Source organism: Dromiciops gliroides, chromosome 1 (genome assembly GCF_019393635.1).
Source record: "Dromiciops gliroides isolate mDroGli1 chromosome 1, mDroGli1.pri, whole genome shotgun sequence".
Classification (NCBI taxonomy): Eukaryota; Metazoa; Chordata; class Mammalia; order Microbiotheria; family Microbiotheriidae; genus Dromiciops; species Dromiciops gliroides.
In genome coordinates, this window is record NC_057861.1 from 1,882,477 (window position 1) to 1,901,395 (window position 18,919).

Below are 18,919 nucleotides of genomic sequence, written 5' to 3' on the forward strand. Positions count from 1 at the left end.
AGCTGTGTGACCCTGGGCAAGTCACTTTGCCCTGTGTGCCTCAGTTTCCTCTTCTGTAAAATGAGCTGAAGAAAAGATGGCAAACCACTCCATTATCTCTGCCAAAAACCCCCCAAATGGTCACAAAGAGTCAATTGAACAACAACCTTTGAAACCACAGGGCCCGAGTTGGCCCCGAGGCAGGTCGGAAAGGCCGCATTCCCCCAAGGCTCCCCCTTCTTTGCTAAGTGAGGGGTTTCAGCTCCAGTGAAGTCAGTTCACAACCTTCCTCGATGTTCTTGGACACGGGGGTGTCTGCCATGAGCTGGGAGCCAAGGGGATTGAGCCTCACTCCCTGCTCTCCTACCAACCCGCTGGATGACCCCAGGTCACCTGACCTCAGTAACCAGGCCCCAGGTGCCAAGAAGGCAGAGCTGGCTAACATCCAGAGACTGTTGGGCCCATAAAGGCACGCCCAGCACTCTCTCCTGGGGCTCTAGCTCAATGTCTGACACACAGGATTATGGGATGGCCACTGTACACACATCAGGAAGAGAGAGCTGCCCTCCCACATATGTCTGTATGGGGGAAGCACAGGTTGGTTTAAATCAAAGGTGTCTAAATTCATGGCTGGGAGGGGGGAGGGTTGGTACAAGCGCCCCAGACCCAGGGCAGAGAGAAGCCTCCTGGCTTTACTGTGACAAGGTGTGGCACAGGGAAGGCTCCGGCCCCTCCTGACAACCACCTGGGATGTCCCTGCTGATTCCTCCCAGTGAGGCAGGTCCCTGGACCAATGCACGTCAGCTACTTAGTCTTCAAGAGATGCCTGGAACAGTGAGGCATGGAAGGATCCACCCTTGTCCCACAGACAGAGACAAAGGACACCCACAGGAGAGCACAAATCGATGCAGAGGCTACTGTATTATTGTTCTTCTGTCTTGTCCTACTGAGAAACCTTCGGAATTCCACAGAAAAAGGCGCCATAACTGGTCATGTGAAGACCCACCAAGAGAGCAAAGAGCTAGGATCCGGTTGGCACAGATGCCGAGGAGAACTCCAGCCCAACTTAGCAGACAGGCCCCTGTCTGCAAGCTGGCTGCAAAGGGGAAAACCTGTCTGCCCGCCCAGAACTGCAAAGGACAAAGCTGGTCGGAGCTGAGTGACCGTCACGCAGGCTGGCCAGCCGGCCGCCCACAGGAGGGGAGGGGGAGCAGAGCAGCCAGAATCCACCGGGGCTCCCCCACGTGCTCCTGCCCCTGATCTGCATCTGCTCCCCTTCAACCCAACTCCCCTAACTACACACCCTAAAAAAAGAAGTACGCGTTCCTCACTGCATCAAGGGAACAGCTTTCCGTTTCCTGTTCTTCGTTTTCAAAACTGCTAAGTGGAGCAGTACAGCTTCCTTTTCAGAAATTCTAGACTGAAGGAGTCACTGTTTCCCCAGATTTTATCCGTGGTTCCCCAGTACCATCAGAGACAGACTCAGACTCAGACAGAGACACAAGAGACACAGAGTCAGAGACAACGCAAACAGCCACACGTGAGCACAAACTGATGCAGAAGAAGTGTGGACGACCAGGAGTCAAAGGAGGAGGCGACCCTCAAACAAGCGTTACTGAAACAAAGGAGGGAAAGAGCTTCCAAAAAGCATAGGAGGGCAGAAAAGAGACAAGAACGTGTGTGCCCCCCCCCCCCCCCCCGACAACCTAGCAGCCACTCCCGACAGAACAGCAAAGATGGATGATCAAGTATTAGGAACTCTTGGGAGAAAGGCCTCTCTGGCAGTGAAGGAGAGGTGGCAGGAGGCAGCTGGGGCAAGCAAAGGAAAATCTTTCCTTGGAGCTATCAGAAGCGTGTGCCTAGCTAATGACAAAGGCAGATAGCAGTGGAGAGTGACTGAAAATGCCAGAGAAGAAGGGACGCAGGGTAAAAGCAGGGGCCCAAAGTGGGGACGGAAAGGATCATCTGGGAGCCAAGGCCAACACTCAGGGAAAACCTTCCAGTCAAAGGCCCCGGTGAATCATGGAGACCTCGCTTCTTCTGTGTTTTCAGCTTCATTTCCGTGGCATTCTCTGTGGCATCCTCCAGCCACCTCCAGTGCCCAACTCTGGATACCCTCAGCCCCTGCTCCACCCCGGGGGGTCTCACCTGAAGCTGGCAGGCGGCCACCAAGGTCTCCTGGACATTGTGCAGACTGAGTTCCAGCTCAGACGTGTAAATGAAATTGAGAATCTGGCACATGGCATTGTAGGAAACGCCGTGTATCAGGACCTCTTCCTGCTCCATCTCTCGTAGCCCCCCTGCAAACATTCCTCTGGAAAAGGGAGACACAAAGGAAGGGGAGGTTATAGCCACCTGGACCTGGGGACCCGTGCAAGAAATGTGCAAGGCCAGGAGAGATTAGACAGTGCTGGAGATGCCTGAGGACCAAGTCTGGAAGGTCCTTGGGGTGGGCTGGACTCTCCAGAATGCTGCCCCGAGGGAGTCAGTGGCCAGGACTGGACTGGCTGAAGGGAGGGAGGCCACACAAGCATCCACCCAAAGGTACCAGCTTTAGGGCCAGCCTTCGGGGTCCGAGCCTCTTCCCTAAACCGGGCAAGGCCCCAGAAGGCAGACCCACATTCTGACCCAGCGTGGGAGGGCCTGCTGTGGTGGGAACTCGGCCGGAAGGCCCTGGGATCATCTCCACATGGCCAACAAGCCGTACATAACCAAGCAGGAGGACCAAGAGCCCATCCCATACTTTACCAGCCAAACAACACACAGGAGACAAAACCAGCTCTTGTCATAACCTAAGCTAGACTGGTGGCCTAATTTACTTCTAGGTTAGAATTCAGTCAGACATTGTGCGTACTGACAGCAGTATTGTTCAATGAGCAATCGTGAATGACTTGACAATCCCAAGGAACTAATGAGGAAGCTGACTATGCACCCCATAGAAAGAACTGATCAAAAGAACACTTGTGGATTGTACATATACAACCTGGTTGTGATCTTGTGGAGGGGGGAGGGGGGAGGAAAGGGAGGGAGAAAAATTTGAAACTCTGAATCTTAAGAAAATGAATGTTGGGGCAGCTAGGTGGCACAGTGGATAGAGCACCAGCCCTGTTGTCAGGAGGACCTGAGTTCAAATCCAACCTCAGACACTTAACACTTACTAGCTGTGTGACCCTGGGCAAGTCACTTAACCCCAATTGCCTCACTAAAAAAATTAAAATTAAAATTAAAAAAATTTTTTAATTTTAAAAAAGAAAATGAATGTTGAAAACCACCCTTACATGTAACTGGAAAAAAGAACAATGGGGCAGCTAGGTGGCACAGTGGATAGAGCACCGGCCCTGGAGTCAGGAGGACCTGAGTTCAAATCCGGCCTCAGACACTTAACACTTACTAGCTGTGTGACCCTGGGCAAGTCACTTAACCCCAACTGCCTCACCAAAAAAAAAAAAAAAAAAAAGGGAGAAAGTTGGACGGAGGAAAGTGTAGGCTGGGTATCAGTTAGAGCTGGGTAATCAGATTTGGCCCAAAGTGGCATGGGCGGCCTGGGAGGTGAAGGGTTCCTTCTCCGTGGTGGATTTAAGGACTGGTGGGAAGACCACGTGTTAGGAATGCTGCGGAGAGGATTATTCTCAGGCAATCAGCGACTAGGTTCCTTCCAATAATCAACACCGACTTACTGGCTGACTTCAGAATTCTGTGACTCTGCACCTGGATTCTTTAGTTTTCATCCCTTACGCTTCGTATTATGATGGAAATTTTGTGGGATACCCAGAGGGGTGTAGTGTGTGTGTGTGTGTGTGTGTGTGTGTGTGTGTGTGTGTGTGTGTGTGTGTGTGTGTGTGTGTGTGAAAGAGATGGAGCTGTGTGTGGAGTCCAGAAGACCTGAGCTCAAATCTGGCCTCAGACACTAGCTGTGTGACCCTGGGCCAGTCACTTCACCTCTGTCTGCTTCAATTTCCTCATCTATGAAATGGGGCTGATAACAGTCCCTAACTCCCAAGTTATAATAATAGCACGACCCCAAGGCAGTTGTGAGGATTAAATGATATCTGCAAAGGGCTACATAAAGTTTATATCATATAAATAAATGAACACAAATTAAGTAAAATATTTGAAATATGTATATATCTCAAATAAAAAATAAATAAGTTTATATTAAAAAAAGAATTCCGTCAGAAAGAGATCCAGGGCCCATTGACAAGAGGCTCTGAAGGCCAGGTGCCCAGACCAGCAGCCGGCCCCCGGGAAGGCGGCTGCTCCCCAGGGGCCATGCTTCTCGTCTATCTAGCCATTATTTTCAATGCCCATGCCCATACTGCCCCACAGGTCCCTGATGGGGAAAGGGAGGAAAGGGGAAGAAATAAACATTTATAGTACACTTACTGTATACAGGCAACAGGCACTGTGCTAAATGCCTCATGATTATTACCTCATCCGAGTCTCACAACAGCCCTGTGAGGGAAGTGCTGTTAATGTCCCCACCTTACGGTAGAGGAAACCAAGGCAAACAAAGGTTAAGGTGAAGTGCCAAGGGTCACAAAGCAGTAAGAAGCCGAGTCCAGATTTGAACCCTGTTCTTCCTGACTCCAGACCTGGGTCCGCTACACCACCGGCCAGCTGCCTAGCCCAACAAGCCCTTCCAGGTCCGACCAGACCCTGAGGCCCCACAGGGCCCCTTCAGCTGCCTCTGTGACCACTGGGACGCATGGCTCTCACCTACTCATCCTGCTGGGGGCCTCTTCGCGTGCCTGGGGTAGGTACCCCCTAACTCAGCACAGGGTCTGGGGCCTGTTGGCTACCCTTAACATAGCTTAGCCCATCTGTCAGGATGGTCACTGTGCGTGCCGAGGAGAGAGAACGGGGTAAAGGCAAAGGTGGAGAAGCAGCCTTCCCACCAGAGGGGCTGGTCCTCCTGAGCACCCCACACATCCTAGTGGATAGAAGGCTACAAGCTGCGCAACCTCAGGAGAGTCCCTCATCTCTCTCATCTGCAGAAGGGGGACAAGGGTTGTTGGGAAGATCAATGACCCTCAGAGATACAGTGAAGTTTGGAAGAGTGGCAGGTTTGAAGGGGAAAGAGAACGCGTTCGATTCTGGCCATGTCGGGTTGAAAATGCGACCAGGATCAATCTCTCATCTGAAGCGTCTAACAGGCAGTCGGTGCTGCACAATGGGCACAGAGACTAGCGGGGGCCGCCCAAGTAAACCCATGGGGCCTGGTGGGGTTACCAAGAGAGGGCAGAGAGAGAAGAGGGCCTAGAACTGAGCCAGATGAGGGGCTAGCAAAGGAGCCAGAGAAGGGTTGTCAGACAGGAGCCATGTCACCAACACCCAGAAAGCAGATGCCGTCTGAGGCGGACAGACACAAGAGGCAGGGCGAGGGTCAGGACGAAGGAAAAACGCTCCTCTCTGGCATTTAAGACAGAGAACCAGTGACTTTTGGAAAGCAGGTGCAGGTGAGCGACGAGGTTGGGAAGCAGAGGAGAGGGAGTGCAGGTGCCTAGCAGAAACAGCTTTGTCAAGGAGTGTGGCCACAATGGGAAAAGAGGCATGGGACAAGTGGTGAGGTCCGGTACACTGGCGTGTGTTTGAATGCAATAAGAGGGAACAGTAGAGAGAGGGAGGGAGAGAGGTAAGAAAGAGACTGACCAAGAGAGAAGAGAAAGACAAAGACACAGAGGGAGAGAGAAGGGTGACTGAAGAACCAGTTTTCTGGGGAAGATGAAGGAGATATGGGACACGTCAAAGGCCTAGCTTTGTCCAGGAGAAAGAAGTTCTGAAATAGGTCAAAGGGTGTGAACAGACAGTTTTCAGAGAAAGAAAGCAAAGCTGTCAACTGCCACATGAAAAAATGTTCTAAACCACAGATGGTTTTGTGGTCCAGTTGCTTCAGTCGTGTCTGACTCTCAGTGACCCCACTGGGGGTTTTCTTGGCAAAGGTCCTGGAGTGCTTTGCCCTTTCCTTCTCCTGCTCATTTAACAGATGAGGGCATGGCAAGAGACAGGGTGATGTGACTTGGCCAGGGCCACACAGCCAGCAAGTGTCTGAGGCCTGATTTGAACTTAGGAAGATGAGTCTTCCTGATTCCGGGCCCAGAATTCTATCCACTGTGGCGCAATTTAGCTGCCCCTCTAATAATCAGAAAAATGTAAATTAAAATAACTCCAAAGTACCATCTCACACCCATCAGAATGGCAAAGATGACGGAAAAGGGAAAGGAAATATGCTGGGGGGCAAGGGGGACATGTGAGAAAGCAGGTACATTAAAGCACAGCCATGAACTAGTCTGACCACAATGTGGAACGGTATGCAAGAGGCTGTCCCATCCTTGGACCTAGCAAGATCAGGAAAGAGGAAAAGTAACCCCATGTACAAAAATATCGCCAGCAGCTCTTTTTGTGGGCGTGACAAAAAGAGAGCCTTGGTGTTAGGTATGTGTGGTATGTGATTGTAAGGGAATACTACTGTGCTGTAAGAAGTGAGGAACAGGTGGATTTCAGAAACACCTGGAAAAATGTACATGAACTGATCCAAGGTGAAGTGAGCAGAACCAGGAGAACACTGTACCCAGCAACAGCGACTGTGAAAGATTTGGGAATGCTGCACCATGCAATGACCTGGCACAACTGCAAAGAACGCATGGTGAAAGATGCTAGCTGCCCCCAGAGAAAGAGCTGATGGCCTCAAGGTACAGAGGGAAGGATGGTCCGTTGGTAGTTCTGTTGGTTGGTTGGTTCCTTCCTTCCTTCCTTTCATCTTTTCTTTAAGGCTAGGGCTAAGGCAGAACTGTGCTTTGCAGTGTGGAAATTTAGGCTGAGATTAGAAAGCCTTAGGCCCTCATGGTCTCTCCCCCACCTCCTCAGCTTCAGCTGAGTGAAAAAGCCCCGTGGGCTATACAAGACGCCAGGACAGACAGCTGGGGGGGGGGGAAAAAAAGCCCCAGCTCCCTCCGACCTGAGCGGAGCTATCTGAAAGATCCCGGATGGCCTGTGCTGAGGCATGAGGCTCGAGAGCACCGCCCCACCACCACCACCACCAGCTGCAGCTCTGGCTGGCGGATTAGCTTGGTCTGTAGGGGCGAAGGAAGCCCAGAGATTTGAGTGGAGAGAAGAAAAGGTACATATAGACCTGAGAGTTAGACAGGAAGAAAAGAAGGAGCGAGGACGGACTAGATAGAGAGACAAGATTAAGGAGAGGGGCTGACTAGAGGAAGACGGACTAGATAGGCTGACTAGAGGGGAGTGGGGACAAGGACTAGTTCGGAAGACCTGGCTGACAAGGTTACAGGCTTTAATACAAACCAGGGAAAGTGTAAGGTGCCCTGAGGCCGGAGGCGGCTAAGGCCCTTAATTATATTCAAGAAGTTCCAAGCAGCAGGTGGGAAAGAGACGCAGGAAAGCAGTCAGGTTGTACATTTTATTTCCCTGTATTCCTAATTTGAAATAGTATCTCATAAATAAACTCTGCTTGGATTATTTAGTTAAGAGACTTCTTAATCCTGTGCTTATCAATTTGGGAGTGGAGCAGTGTGGGGGAATTTTATAAACGGCCCATATTAAATTAAATGCAGTCAGATAGCCAAATAGTCAAAAGTCCCCAGACTAGTCCTCCACAGATTAGGCCCCCCAAAATTAGGCTAGTCAATTCAAAAATATTTCCACAGCAGACTATGCAATATGTAATGGTTTTTTGGTTTTGTTGGGGTTTAGGGGCAGGGATTCGCTTTTTTTGGCTTTTCATTGTGTGAGGGATGGAGGAGGGGGAGAGAATTTGGAACTAAAAAAAAGAATAAAAAAGTCAGTGTTTTAGGGGCAGCTAGATGGTGCGGTGGATAGAGCACCAGCCCTGGAGTCAGGAGTACCTGAGTTCAAATCTGGCCTCAGACATTTAACACTTACTAGCTGTGTGACCCTGGGCAAGTCACTTAACCCCAATTGACTCACTAAAAAAAAAAAAGTCAGTGTTTTTTAAAAAAAAATTCTGTAGAAATCAAAGGGATGCCCATCCATTGGGGAATGGCTAAACAAGCTGTGGTATATGATGGTGATGGAATGTTACTGTGCTTTAAGAAATGACAAGCAGGGTGATTTCAGAAAGGCCTGGAAAGACTTGTATGAACTGGTGTATAGTGAAGTGAACAGAACCAGGAGAACTTTGTGCAGAGACGGCAATATCGCTTGATGAGGAACTGTGAATGACTTAACTATTCTCTGCAATACAATGATCCAAGACAATGCCAAAGGACTGCTGATGAAACATACAATCCACCTTCAAAGAAAGAACTGATGTTGATGGAACACAGACTGAAGCATGGGATTTTTCACTTTCACTTTTTCTTTTATTCCAGTTTTCTTATACAAAATGACTAACATGTTTTACATCGTCACACCTGTATAACCCATATCTGATTGTTTGCCTCGAGGAGGGGAGATTTCCCCGCACTGGGGAGAGGCTGCACCAGATAACCTCTGAGCTCCACAGACACAGCTGAATCACTCATCCTAGAGTCAAGTCGTTCAAGCATAAAAGAAAAAAAAACAAAGAAAACTATGCCGTTGTGCCAAACTCACCGGAAGTAGTCACAGGACGCGGCCAGCAGGATGCGATGGGCTTCTATCTGCTTGCCTTCCACCACCAAGACCACGTCAAAGAGAATCCCGCTGTCTCGAAGAGCCAACAGCCCACTGAGCAGGGACTGGGAATGCTGGGCGCTCCGGTAAGTGTTACTGTTGCAGTGCTGAGCCATGGGCTCTGGCGGCACCTGACCCAGCTGAGGGGGCTCCTGGTCTTCTGCCATCCCGAGCAGCTAGGAGGGCACAGAACAGAAGGCACGAGGGTCAGAGCGGCTCCCAGAGTTCCCCATGTGCACACAAAGAGTCCCATCCCCTCCTGACAAGGAGCGCCTCACCAGTGTGCAGGCCAAGTGCTATGGGAGCCTTGTCTGAGCAGGTCTCCTTGGGGGAGCCCACACCCTCCCCCACAGCCCATTCTACTCTGGAATGGCCATCACCTGGGGCTCCCTACCTTTTCTGATCCCTGCAGCCCTTGGCATTCACTCTATAACCCTTCCCAGACCCCCTCATCCATTAGGAAAGAAAGTCCAGCCAGCATCTACCATGCCTATGCACGTGAATAATAAGGAAGATCAATTTCAATGGCGAGGTGGCCGTTTTTCTAAACGTTCACTGATAAATCAATTAACAAGCATTTATTAAGATCTTACAACATGCTAAGCCCCAGGGATCCAAAAAGAGCAATGAAACCCTCTGGCCTCAAGCAATGACACTCTAATGGGGGGGACAACATCGGTGGGAGAAGATGCATGTGAAGGATATGAAGACTAAATGAAAAGGAGGGGCAGCTAGGTGGCGCAGTGGATAGAGCACCGGCCCTGGAGTCAGGAGGACCTGAGTTCAAATCCAGCCGCAGACACTTGACACTAACTAGCTGTGTGACCCTGGGCAAGTCACTTAACCCCAATTCTCACACACACACACACACACACACACACACACACACACACACACGAAAAGGAAAGGCCTCCTGCCTAAGGTGGTAGCTGAGCAGGGTCTTGATGGGAACCAGAAATTCTCAGAGGTGGAAGTGAGAACATGAAGCACCCTGAGCATGAGGGACAATTAACCAGTGGGAAGCCATATTGGAGGAACATGTGAAAGGGAGTCATGGGTAAAAAGCCTAGAAAGGAAGGAAAGATCCAGGCTATGGAAAGTTTGGGTTTTTTTGGTTCTTTGGGGTTTTTTTGTGGAAAGTTTTAAACACTAAAGGAGATTGTAGATTTGATGCTAGAGGTAAGAAGGGGGGTGGGGTAGGGAGAGAGGGAGAAAGAATGGGTTGGGAGGGACTGACAAGATCATCCCCTTAAAAAAATACACTTTAAGGGGCAGCTAGGTGGCACAGTGGATAGAGCACCTGCCCTGGAGTCAGGAGTACCTGAGTTCAAATCTGGCCTCAGACACTTAACACTTACTAGCTGTGTGACCCTGGGCAAGTCACTTAACCCCAATTGCCTCACTATAAAAAAAAAATACACTTTAGAATTTTACAAGGAATTGAAGTCAAGGTCATGGGCAAAAACATGCAAACCCCATTCCGTTCCTTGTTCAAAACCCAGGACATCTTTTTGCCCTTCTCCAATCCTGCAGTATTTTTTCTATCCCGCCCAGGCTGGAAGCTCAGGGGGCTATTCAAGCCCCTGCTCGGCTCCGGAGGTGTAACCTAAGCCAGGTCAGATCCTTGGGGGACCTGGTGGCCCCTGCTCCCAAAGGCTCAGCCCATTAAAGCCAAGGTTAGAGCTGAGCCCACCAAGTTCTTAACGCCCAAGAACTCCAGCTCCACCAGCCTCACCCTTGCTTCCAGCACTAGGGATTATAGGCGTAGTGAGGCCCAGTTATCTAGGATCAAAAATCACTAATATTTGCTGCAAGTTTGGGGCTTTTGTGGATGTCTTTGAGGGTAAATGTAAAAAATGTTTGATAACAGAAAGATTAATTTTGAAAACTCCCTGCCAGAGTGGGTCAAGACTCCCACGTGCCAGTTTTGCACAGAGGCCTAGGAGGACACGGCTCACCTAGTATGGGGAGGGAAGACCTCCTCTCGCTCCCTCAAAGGCCTTACCACAACTCCCCCTTGGAGTCCATGGGAAACTCGATTTTCTCAGAAGTTTTTAAAGCCTGCTTGCCCTTAATCTAATCTTTCCCTTTTCCCTCTCCCCTCCTACTCACCAATTTCCTTGGTCTCACTTACCCCGCCCTCCTAGAACTAAGGCAATCTGTGCCTAAAAATGCCAACTTGTTACTTATTCCCCAGCCCTTCCACACAAGCCCCCAACCTCCTACCAAGTGGAGACAAGCCCTCCCTTGGCACAGTGCCTGGCATATAGCAGGTATTCTCCAAGTGCTGTTCCCCTTCCTTTCCCTTCCTAGGCTTCCTACTTCTCAGGCTTGTCATAGAGTCAAAATCACAACACAGGTAACTGCTTCGTAAGCAATAAAGTACTGCACTAGAATGAGTTTTTATTATCGGGCAGCAATTCTGCCTCCTGAGCCCAGGGGGCACCCTCAGCAGGAAGTACCCGGCATGTTTCCTGGTCAGCTCTGAGAAGCAGGTGAGATTCTGGGACTGCTGGGGGGACTCTGAGCTGGCTAAGAAAAGCTCAAAACTGTGGGTGGGTCAGAAGTCAAAAGAAGTCCAGATAAGTTCTGTCCCTGCCAGGCAACATAGGTATTTTTCCCTGGTGCTCAGTGTCTAATCAAAGAATAGAAATCATTTTAACTGCAGCAATATTCTCTTAAGTCTAGGCAGCCTAGGATATGAGCCAGATTTGTCCTTAGAATACAAAAGATATGGATTCTAATCTTGCTTCTGACACAGCCTGGCTATGTGACCCTAAGCAAGGGACATTCATGCATTGTTGGTGGAGTTGTGAACTGATCCAACCATTCTGGAGAGCAATTTATAGTTAAGACCAAAGGACTATAAAACTGTGCAGGTCCTTTGACCCAGCAATACCACTGCTAGGTCTGTACCCCAAAGCGAACATAGAAAAGGGAAAAGGACCCAAATGTACAAGAATGTTTATAGCAGCTCTTTTTATGGTGGCAAAGAATTGGAAACTGATGTGCTCTAAGAAATGACAAAGCTTCAGGATGGTTTCAGAAAAACCTGGAAAGACTTGTATGAACTGATGCAAAGTGAAGTGAGCAAAACCAGGAAAACACTGTATACAGTAACCACAACACTGTATGAAGATCAGCTACTCTGATCAAGACAACGATCCAAGACAATTCCAAATAATTTAGGATGCGATCCACCTCCAGAAAGAGAACTGATGGAATCTGAATGGAGATGAAATCATCATTTTTTCACTTTATTTCTCTTGTTTTGGGGGTTTGTTTTTTACAGCACGGCTAATGTAGAAACGTTCTGCACCATTTCACACATATAACTGATAGCACGTTTCTCGCCTTCACAATGGGTAGGAAGGGAGGAGGAGGGAGAGAATTCAGAATGCAAAAAAAATTTTAATGAATGTTAAAAATAAATAATAAATGTTTTGTTTTTAAGTTCTCTATTCTAATAAAACCATAGGTTCAGGCCCAAATTTTTTCAAAGAAATTATCTTGAAATAATTAGAAAGAAACACAACTAAAAAATCACTTCCATAATATCCTCAAAGGCCAGCCATCAGGGAGTAGATAATCACAACTCCACCACGGGGCTGGTCTCCATGGCCTCCCCTCCCAAAGCCTAGCCTATTTCACCACGGGGCCTTCTCCAGGACTCCCCTTTTCTTTCTGTCACAAGCTCTGGCCTCCTTCATCCTCCCCATCTCCCCCCCCCTCCCCCCCCCCCCACAGACCGTCCTTCACTCCATCCCCTAGCAGGCCCAACTGATCTCCCTCCTCTCCTCAGCCAACTCTGTAAAAGGCTCTCATCACTTCCCCCTTCTTCTCACCATCCAAGGCCTCCCTAAACTGCTTCATGGACCTTGGCCACCATTCAACGACAGCTGCTCTCAAGCATTTCCACCACGCCATCCCCTGACCTGTTCTCAATCCAGCTCCTCTTTGATCACTCTGAAACAACAGGCCTTATTCACCACAAACTCCCTCTACCTGTGGCTTCCTGACTTCTCTTCGTCTCAGTTAATCACTGGATTCCTTCTCCTTCCTCGCTAAACAGCTGTATTTCCCCAAATGTCTCCAAGCTTAGCACGCATGCCCACCTCTGCATCCCTCACCCTCTACACACATTTCGTTATCTCTGACTGCCGCCCTCAGCAGCCCTGGTGTGAGACTGCCCCTCCAGGCCGGGCCTGCCTAACACACCACCCAGATACCCAGTTAGCACTTCGGACACCCCAGATGACAAAACCAAACTCCCCTTTGCCTGCAAACCAATCCTTCAAAGTCTGTCAGACCCCAAATCTCAGCCTCTCCAGATAGTCAAAGCTAATTAATTAGCTCCTACATCATCACAGCTTCCTGACCCTCACCCCGCTCCGGCCTCTCTTGGTGCCACAAAGGCTGCCAGATTCATCTAGCAAAAGAAAAACCCTGACCAGGCCACACTTCTGCCAAAACAAACAGTCTATGGCTCCACACAGGTTACCAAGTGAACTCCCTGCCTTGGAATTCAAGGTCCTCTGAAATTGCGTGCCCCGCCCCCCCCCCTTTTCCAGTGCTTAGCCTGACCCCCTCTGGAGCTTGCTTTGTCCTCTCAAGGTACCAGGACCTACCACTAGCCTTTCCCCCAAGCTTTCTCTTACAGCTCCAGGCCACCACCTCAAAGAGACCTCAGAGGCCAGCTAATCTAGCTCCTCCCAACAGTCTGCCAGCATTCCAGCACTTGGGACTTTCTAAGTGCAGGCTTGTGACGCTTGCATTGTCTATTCGTATTGAATCTGATGTGTGCGTATCTTGTCTGCACGACTAGAGTGTAAGCTCCCTGAAGGCAAGGTTTATATTTCATACTTCCTTGTAACCCTCCTATGGAACTGATCTATAAGCAATAAGAATTTGCTCTATGTCCCCTCCCTACTCCAGGGAAAAAAAGTTTTCTAGCCTCTGTCCAGCATGGATTCCCCCATCCCAGGCCACCTCTCAAAATGTCCTGTCAGTATTTCCCAGCCTCCCTGGGGATCTTGCCCCCACATCCTCAGGCACATCACTCAGCACTTATTCAGGGCCCACTATCTGCCAAACATGCTGCTCTAGGTACTGGGGACACAAAGCCTTCCCCCCCGCCCACACACTCTCTCTCTCTCTCTCTCTCTCTCTCTCTCATTCTCTGCTGAGCATCTCTATCTGCCATTCAGGGGGACATCCCACACAGACATGGCCAGAAGAGAATTCATCTTCCCTGCCTGAACCCTCCCCTCTTCCCCATTTCTCTATAGACTCCCTGTCACTGAGGCGTATAACCAACCCCACGTTACCTTCGGCCTCTCACCCCATACATCCGACCCCCTGGGCATCCGGGCACTTCTGCCTTCCCAGTCTGGTGCAGGCCCTCAGCACCTCTCCCTACCTCAAGCCTCTCACATCACACCACTGCTCAGTGAGGTTCAGTGGCTCCCTGTTATAAAGTCCACTCAAAGTTCATCCGAGCTTCCTGGCCGTCTCACACCTGACACTCCACACCAGCCCCGCTGGGCTCCTGGCGACTGCTCCACTTCCCAACTGCAGGGATTTTCACTGGCTGTCCCCCATGGCTGGAACCCTCTCCTTCCTCACTTCCAACTCCTACATCAAATTGCTCACTATCTCACAGAGGAGAAAAGCGAAGGGAGGGGAAATTTGGAACTCAAAAATTTTTTAAATGAATGTTAAAAATTGTCTTTACATGTCATTGGGGGAAAAAACAAAATAGTATTTACAGAAAATAAAGCACCTGGAAAAAAGCAGAATGTGGGCATCTAGTTTCATTTTAAGTCCTCTGGAATTATAGTTGGTCATTATGTGGAACAGAGTTCCTAAGTTATCTGTCTTTACAATACTGTTGTTACTGTAGAAACTTCTCCTGGTTCTGCTCACTTCACTTGGCATCAGTTCATATAGTCTTCCCAGATTTCTCTGAAACCATCTCCCTCTTCAGCATTTCTTACAATGACCCTGGGCAAGTCATGTAAGCCCCCTTAAACATTGGGAGCCATTTCCACTCGTCCTCACTGGACCCAGCTGGCTCTGGAGGAGAAAGGTTGGTGACCTTGCATAGCCCTCCCCATGTAAATCCAATTCACTGCAAGTCAGGGCATCCCCCTGACACCTCATGGTCCTCTTCGAGGACAAACAGCAGCGATGATAATAATGCAATATATCCCTAGTTATTTCCATGATGTTTTCCTTAGAATGGTCAGAGATGGTTTTCTGCTTTGCCTCAGTGTCACAGTGCCTGGCACACAGCAAACGCCTGCTGATTAACACTCTGAGGGGTCAGGGTACAGCACATAGGCATCTAAGTCGATAACCTGGAAGGAGGGCCACTTCCCAGATGCCAGCTCTCCCTGTAACCGTTTTCTATCAGACAAGCTGCTTGGGGTTCTGGATTGCATTAGCAGCCCAAGCCCTTAGCTCAAGAACTCGCCTGAGGACAAGTACAAAGGCCTAACCCTTTAAGAGATCTCAGCTTTCTACACATCATCCAGTTAGAGGCTTCCAGCACCTCAGGGAAAAGTGCACTTAGGCCCGGAGTTTCAGAGACCAGGCAACAGGCTGAGGCAAGGTCAGGAACTTACCCCCCATCCCACCGTGAGGACAAACCACAGACCCACAATGGGCCCAGCTGTCTCCCACCCACTCTAAAGACACAACCACAAGTATTCTATGTGCCTCTTTCAACATAGGGGCCTTAGCCCAGTGGAACCTGGGGCAAGGCAAACAGCTGTTGAGGGGATGACTTGAAAAAGATGGAAGAACATCTGGAAATGATGCAGATAGGTCCTTACTGGAGAGAACAGGGTGGTGGTTCAAAGTTTGGACTTTGTGCCTCACCCACACAGTGAGGGCTTCTGACTGGGCAAGGAACATTCAGACCCATCTTCGTGGGCTCCAAGCTCATGCCCTGGCCGCCCCCCACTTCAGAGAAGAGGAACCAAATCACTAACCAGAAGCCTCGGCTCCTCTCCTCTGGTTTCTGTCCTCTCCAGGAGGGAGGGTCTGCCCCCAGGGCTTTCACAGTAAAGCACTTAGGTGCTTTTTCATTCGTAATGACTTACGTCCCCCTAAAAAAACTCCTAAATTGGCTTATTACTCCCTAATCTCTAACACAGTTTCTAATATTTCTACCTTTCGAGGTAAGCCCTGAGAAGGGCAGGTCAGGTGACCCACAGCTTCTTCAGCTCCCTCCACACCCTCCTGTGCCTGAAAAAGCTTCCAAACCGCCGAGCGGCCAGGTCGGTCCAGAGACCCCGCTGCATTATCTCGTGCACAAGGCGCTGCTTCCCAGGGCCAGGGCCGCAGGGCAGAGGGGCTGCAAGCATGCCTCTCGAGCAAAGGCCCCAGGCCCTCGGGCTCCATCACGCCGGCCTGTCTGCCTCTCCACAGACTGGCGGCTGTGGGTGCCGAACTTCATGACGCACAACCATTCCCAAGGCTCTTAGGCTCAAGGTCCGAGGGGGCAGGCCCCCCAGGGGGCCAGGCTGGTTCAGGTGTAGGGCAGCTGACCTGGGAGGGCGGGGCCAGAAGCAGGACCAGAAGTTCTGGTGCCTGCGTGACAGTTGGTGGCAGTTGGTCAGCAATTGCCGCTGCTGGTGGAGGAGGAAGGCGGTCCTTCCCTTCTCCAGGAAGACTGCTCCCCTCAATAGGGGCTGAGAGGTTCTTAGTTGGGGAGGGGGCACTGCATTCCCTGGACTCTGGGGTTCAGGGCCCTGGGCCGTCTCCATGCAGGGCAGATGGCTGAGAGGACGATTCTTTTTTCCTGTATGAGCTAAGATGAGCTCGCTGGGTCTCCTTCTACCTGGAAAATCCTAGAATTGATTAGGAAGGTTAAAAGGGAAAGTGGTGAAACTCCTAGACGAAGAGCATCAGCTAGGAACGTCAGCTGGGTTCCGGGTCTTGGACTGGTGGATAAACTGATGGATCTGGAAGACCCCAGTGGGCATCCTGCCTTAGTCACTTAATAGCTCTTTGCGGGATCCTGGGCAGACCAGGGCACCTGTGTGCCTCAGTTTCCTCCACTGTGAAATGGAGGCACTAAGAGCACCCACCTCTAGGATCACTGTGAGGATCAAGTGAGAGAAAACCTGGGAAGCCCTTCACAAACCTTCAAGCCCGAGAGAAGTACCGGGTGTTATTAACAATAACCTCGGAAGCGCCTCCTCCCCAAAGCCCAGTCGGGGCCACTGCCCCCAACAGCGCTCGCTCTGCCCATGGACCCTGGTCCGGGCCACTCAGGGAGGGGGAGAGGGGCTAGCTAATGGGGAAGGCTCCTTCCGCTTGTAAAGCCTATGGTCCGCCTTAGTGACAGGGGAGGAAGCAGCCGCCGGACCTCCGGCCACTTCCACGGGATGCCCTAAGAGAGGGGCTTGGAGGCGGTTGTGCCCACGCCTGGAAACCAAGCCAGGCCAGGGGATGTCAAAGTAGCCTCCCAATATCAGCCAACGAGTCAAAGTGCTGGGGGAGCAGGGGCAGCCAGGTGGCGCAGTGGAGAGAGCACCGGCCCTGGAGTCAGGAGGACCTGAGTTCAAATCCGGCCTCAGACACTTGACACTAGCTGTGTGACCCTGGGCAAGTCACTGAACCCCAATCGCCTCACTAAAAAAAAAAGAAAAGGAGCGGAGGCCAGGAGGCCGGGATCCGCGGAAGAGGAGACTTCGGGGGCGATGAGGGCGGCCCGGTTCTGCTCAGCCCGGGGGGGGGGGGGGGCGCAGGAGGCTGGTCTAGGGCCATTCGGGCGGATTCAGGGCAATGGGGCGCCCTGCGCTCCGGGGTCCGGGCCCCCCTCCCCCCCGGCTCTCCCGCCTGGGTCGGCGGCCAGTCCACCCTCCCGGAGGCTCCGGTCCCGAGCCTCTGCCCCGCCCGGGCCCCCCCCCCCCGCGGGTCGCCCCGCCTGGCATACAGCAGGTGCATACTAAGTGCCGGCCACAGCGCGGGCTCGTCCGCAGCTGAGACACGAGTGCCCAGGGCCGCGGGGGGCGCGGCCGGGACCCCGAGGTCAGGACCTCGATGCCCCGGCGGAGGGAAGCGGCCCGCGCTTGGAGATCCCCGCTCCGCCGCCTCGGGGCCACGGGAGCCCCCGGAGGCCGGCGAGGCCGCGACCCCCCCCAAGGTCATGGAGGAGGGGAGGGGGGAGGGGAGGGCCCCAGATGGGGGGGTCGGGAATCGGGCGAGCACGCCCCCGCCCGGGCCGGCCCCATTCATTAGGCGCCTGCTGTGTGCCCGCCGCGGGGGGCCCCCCTCTCTGTGGGGGGCCCGGGGGAGGGGAGGGGCGGGGGCGCCCCGGGCTCGGCCTTGCAGGCGCCCGGCCCGGCCCGCACTCACCCGCTCGGCTCCGGCTCCGGCTCCGCTCCCGCCTTCGCTGGCCCGCTCCTCCGCTCACCCCGGGGCCGAAGCCGCCGCCTCAGCCCGAGCTGCGAAGACGCCGCCGTCACCTCGGCCGCCTCTGCTCCTCCGGGGGCGGGGCCGAGCGGGGGCGGGGCGGCCACGTGACCCGGACTCCGCGCGCCGCGCACGCGCCCTGAGCTCGCGGCTGTCGGCCCGAGGCGGGGAGGGGAGGGGAGGGGGGAGAAAGAGAGAGACAGACAGAGACAGCGGGAGAGAGGAAGAGAGAGAAAGGGAGGGGAGGAGAGGTGGAGAGGAGGGAGAGAGAGGAGGAGGGGGAGAGGAAGAGAAAAAGAAAGAGGAAGGGAGGGAAAGAGGAGGAAGGAGAGAGAGGAAGGAAGGGGGGGAAGAAGCGAACGGGGAGGGGAGGAGGCAGGAGGGAGGGAAGAGGAAGGAGGAAAAGGAAAGATGGAGAGGAAGAGGGGGAACCGCAGGTCAAAGGAGAAAGGAAAGGAATAACTAACGCCCAAGGCTCTCAAGTTGGCCAAGCACTCTGCCCCTGTCATCTCCGCTGATCCTAAGAGGGGCCGGGGCCGGGCTCGTGGGCAGTCCTGTATCTGAGACCAAAGCTGCCGTCTGGGCTCTCGGACCCAGGCCCGGCCCGTCTCCATTTCACCACCAGAAGGGACCAGAAAGTCCCCCACCCCACCCCCATCTGTTCAAAGGGAGGGCCCGAAGAGGGGAGGGAGATGGACTGAGGGAGTGGAAGAGGAACCTGCCTCTTGAACAAGTTGAGCAGAGAGGACAGACAAGGAAAGGGAGGGAAGGGCGGCTGAGGGTGAGGGGCAGAGGGAGCTGTCCAGCCCTCCAACCCTGCCGGCCCTTCCTCCTGGTTTCCTGTATCTGCGATATCTCTCCCTCAGAAAATAGGAATGCCCAC

At 52.2% G+C, this 18,919-nt stretch overlaps 1 protein-coding gene across 1 annotated transcript in view; it reads right to left on the reverse strand.

Moving 5' to 3' along the window:
* Window positions 1-18,119, reverse strand: part of KLHL22 (kelch like family member 22) — a 29,963-nt gene extending 11,844 nt beyond the window's left edge. The window contains exons 1-3 of the mRNA XM_043978181.1: window positions 17,980-18,119; window positions 8,551-8,786; window positions 2,128-2,293 (exon numbers count right to left, since the gene is read on the reverse strand). Of these exons, the coding sequence (XP_043834116.1) occupies window positions 2,128-2,293; window positions 8,551-8,777 (393 nt within the window). The 5' untranslated portion in view covers window positions 8,778-8,786; window positions 17,980-18,119. The remainder of the gene's footprint in view (window positions 1-2,127; window positions 2,294-8,550; window positions 8,787-17,979) is intronic.
* Window positions 18,120-18,919: the final 800 nt, after the last annotated feature.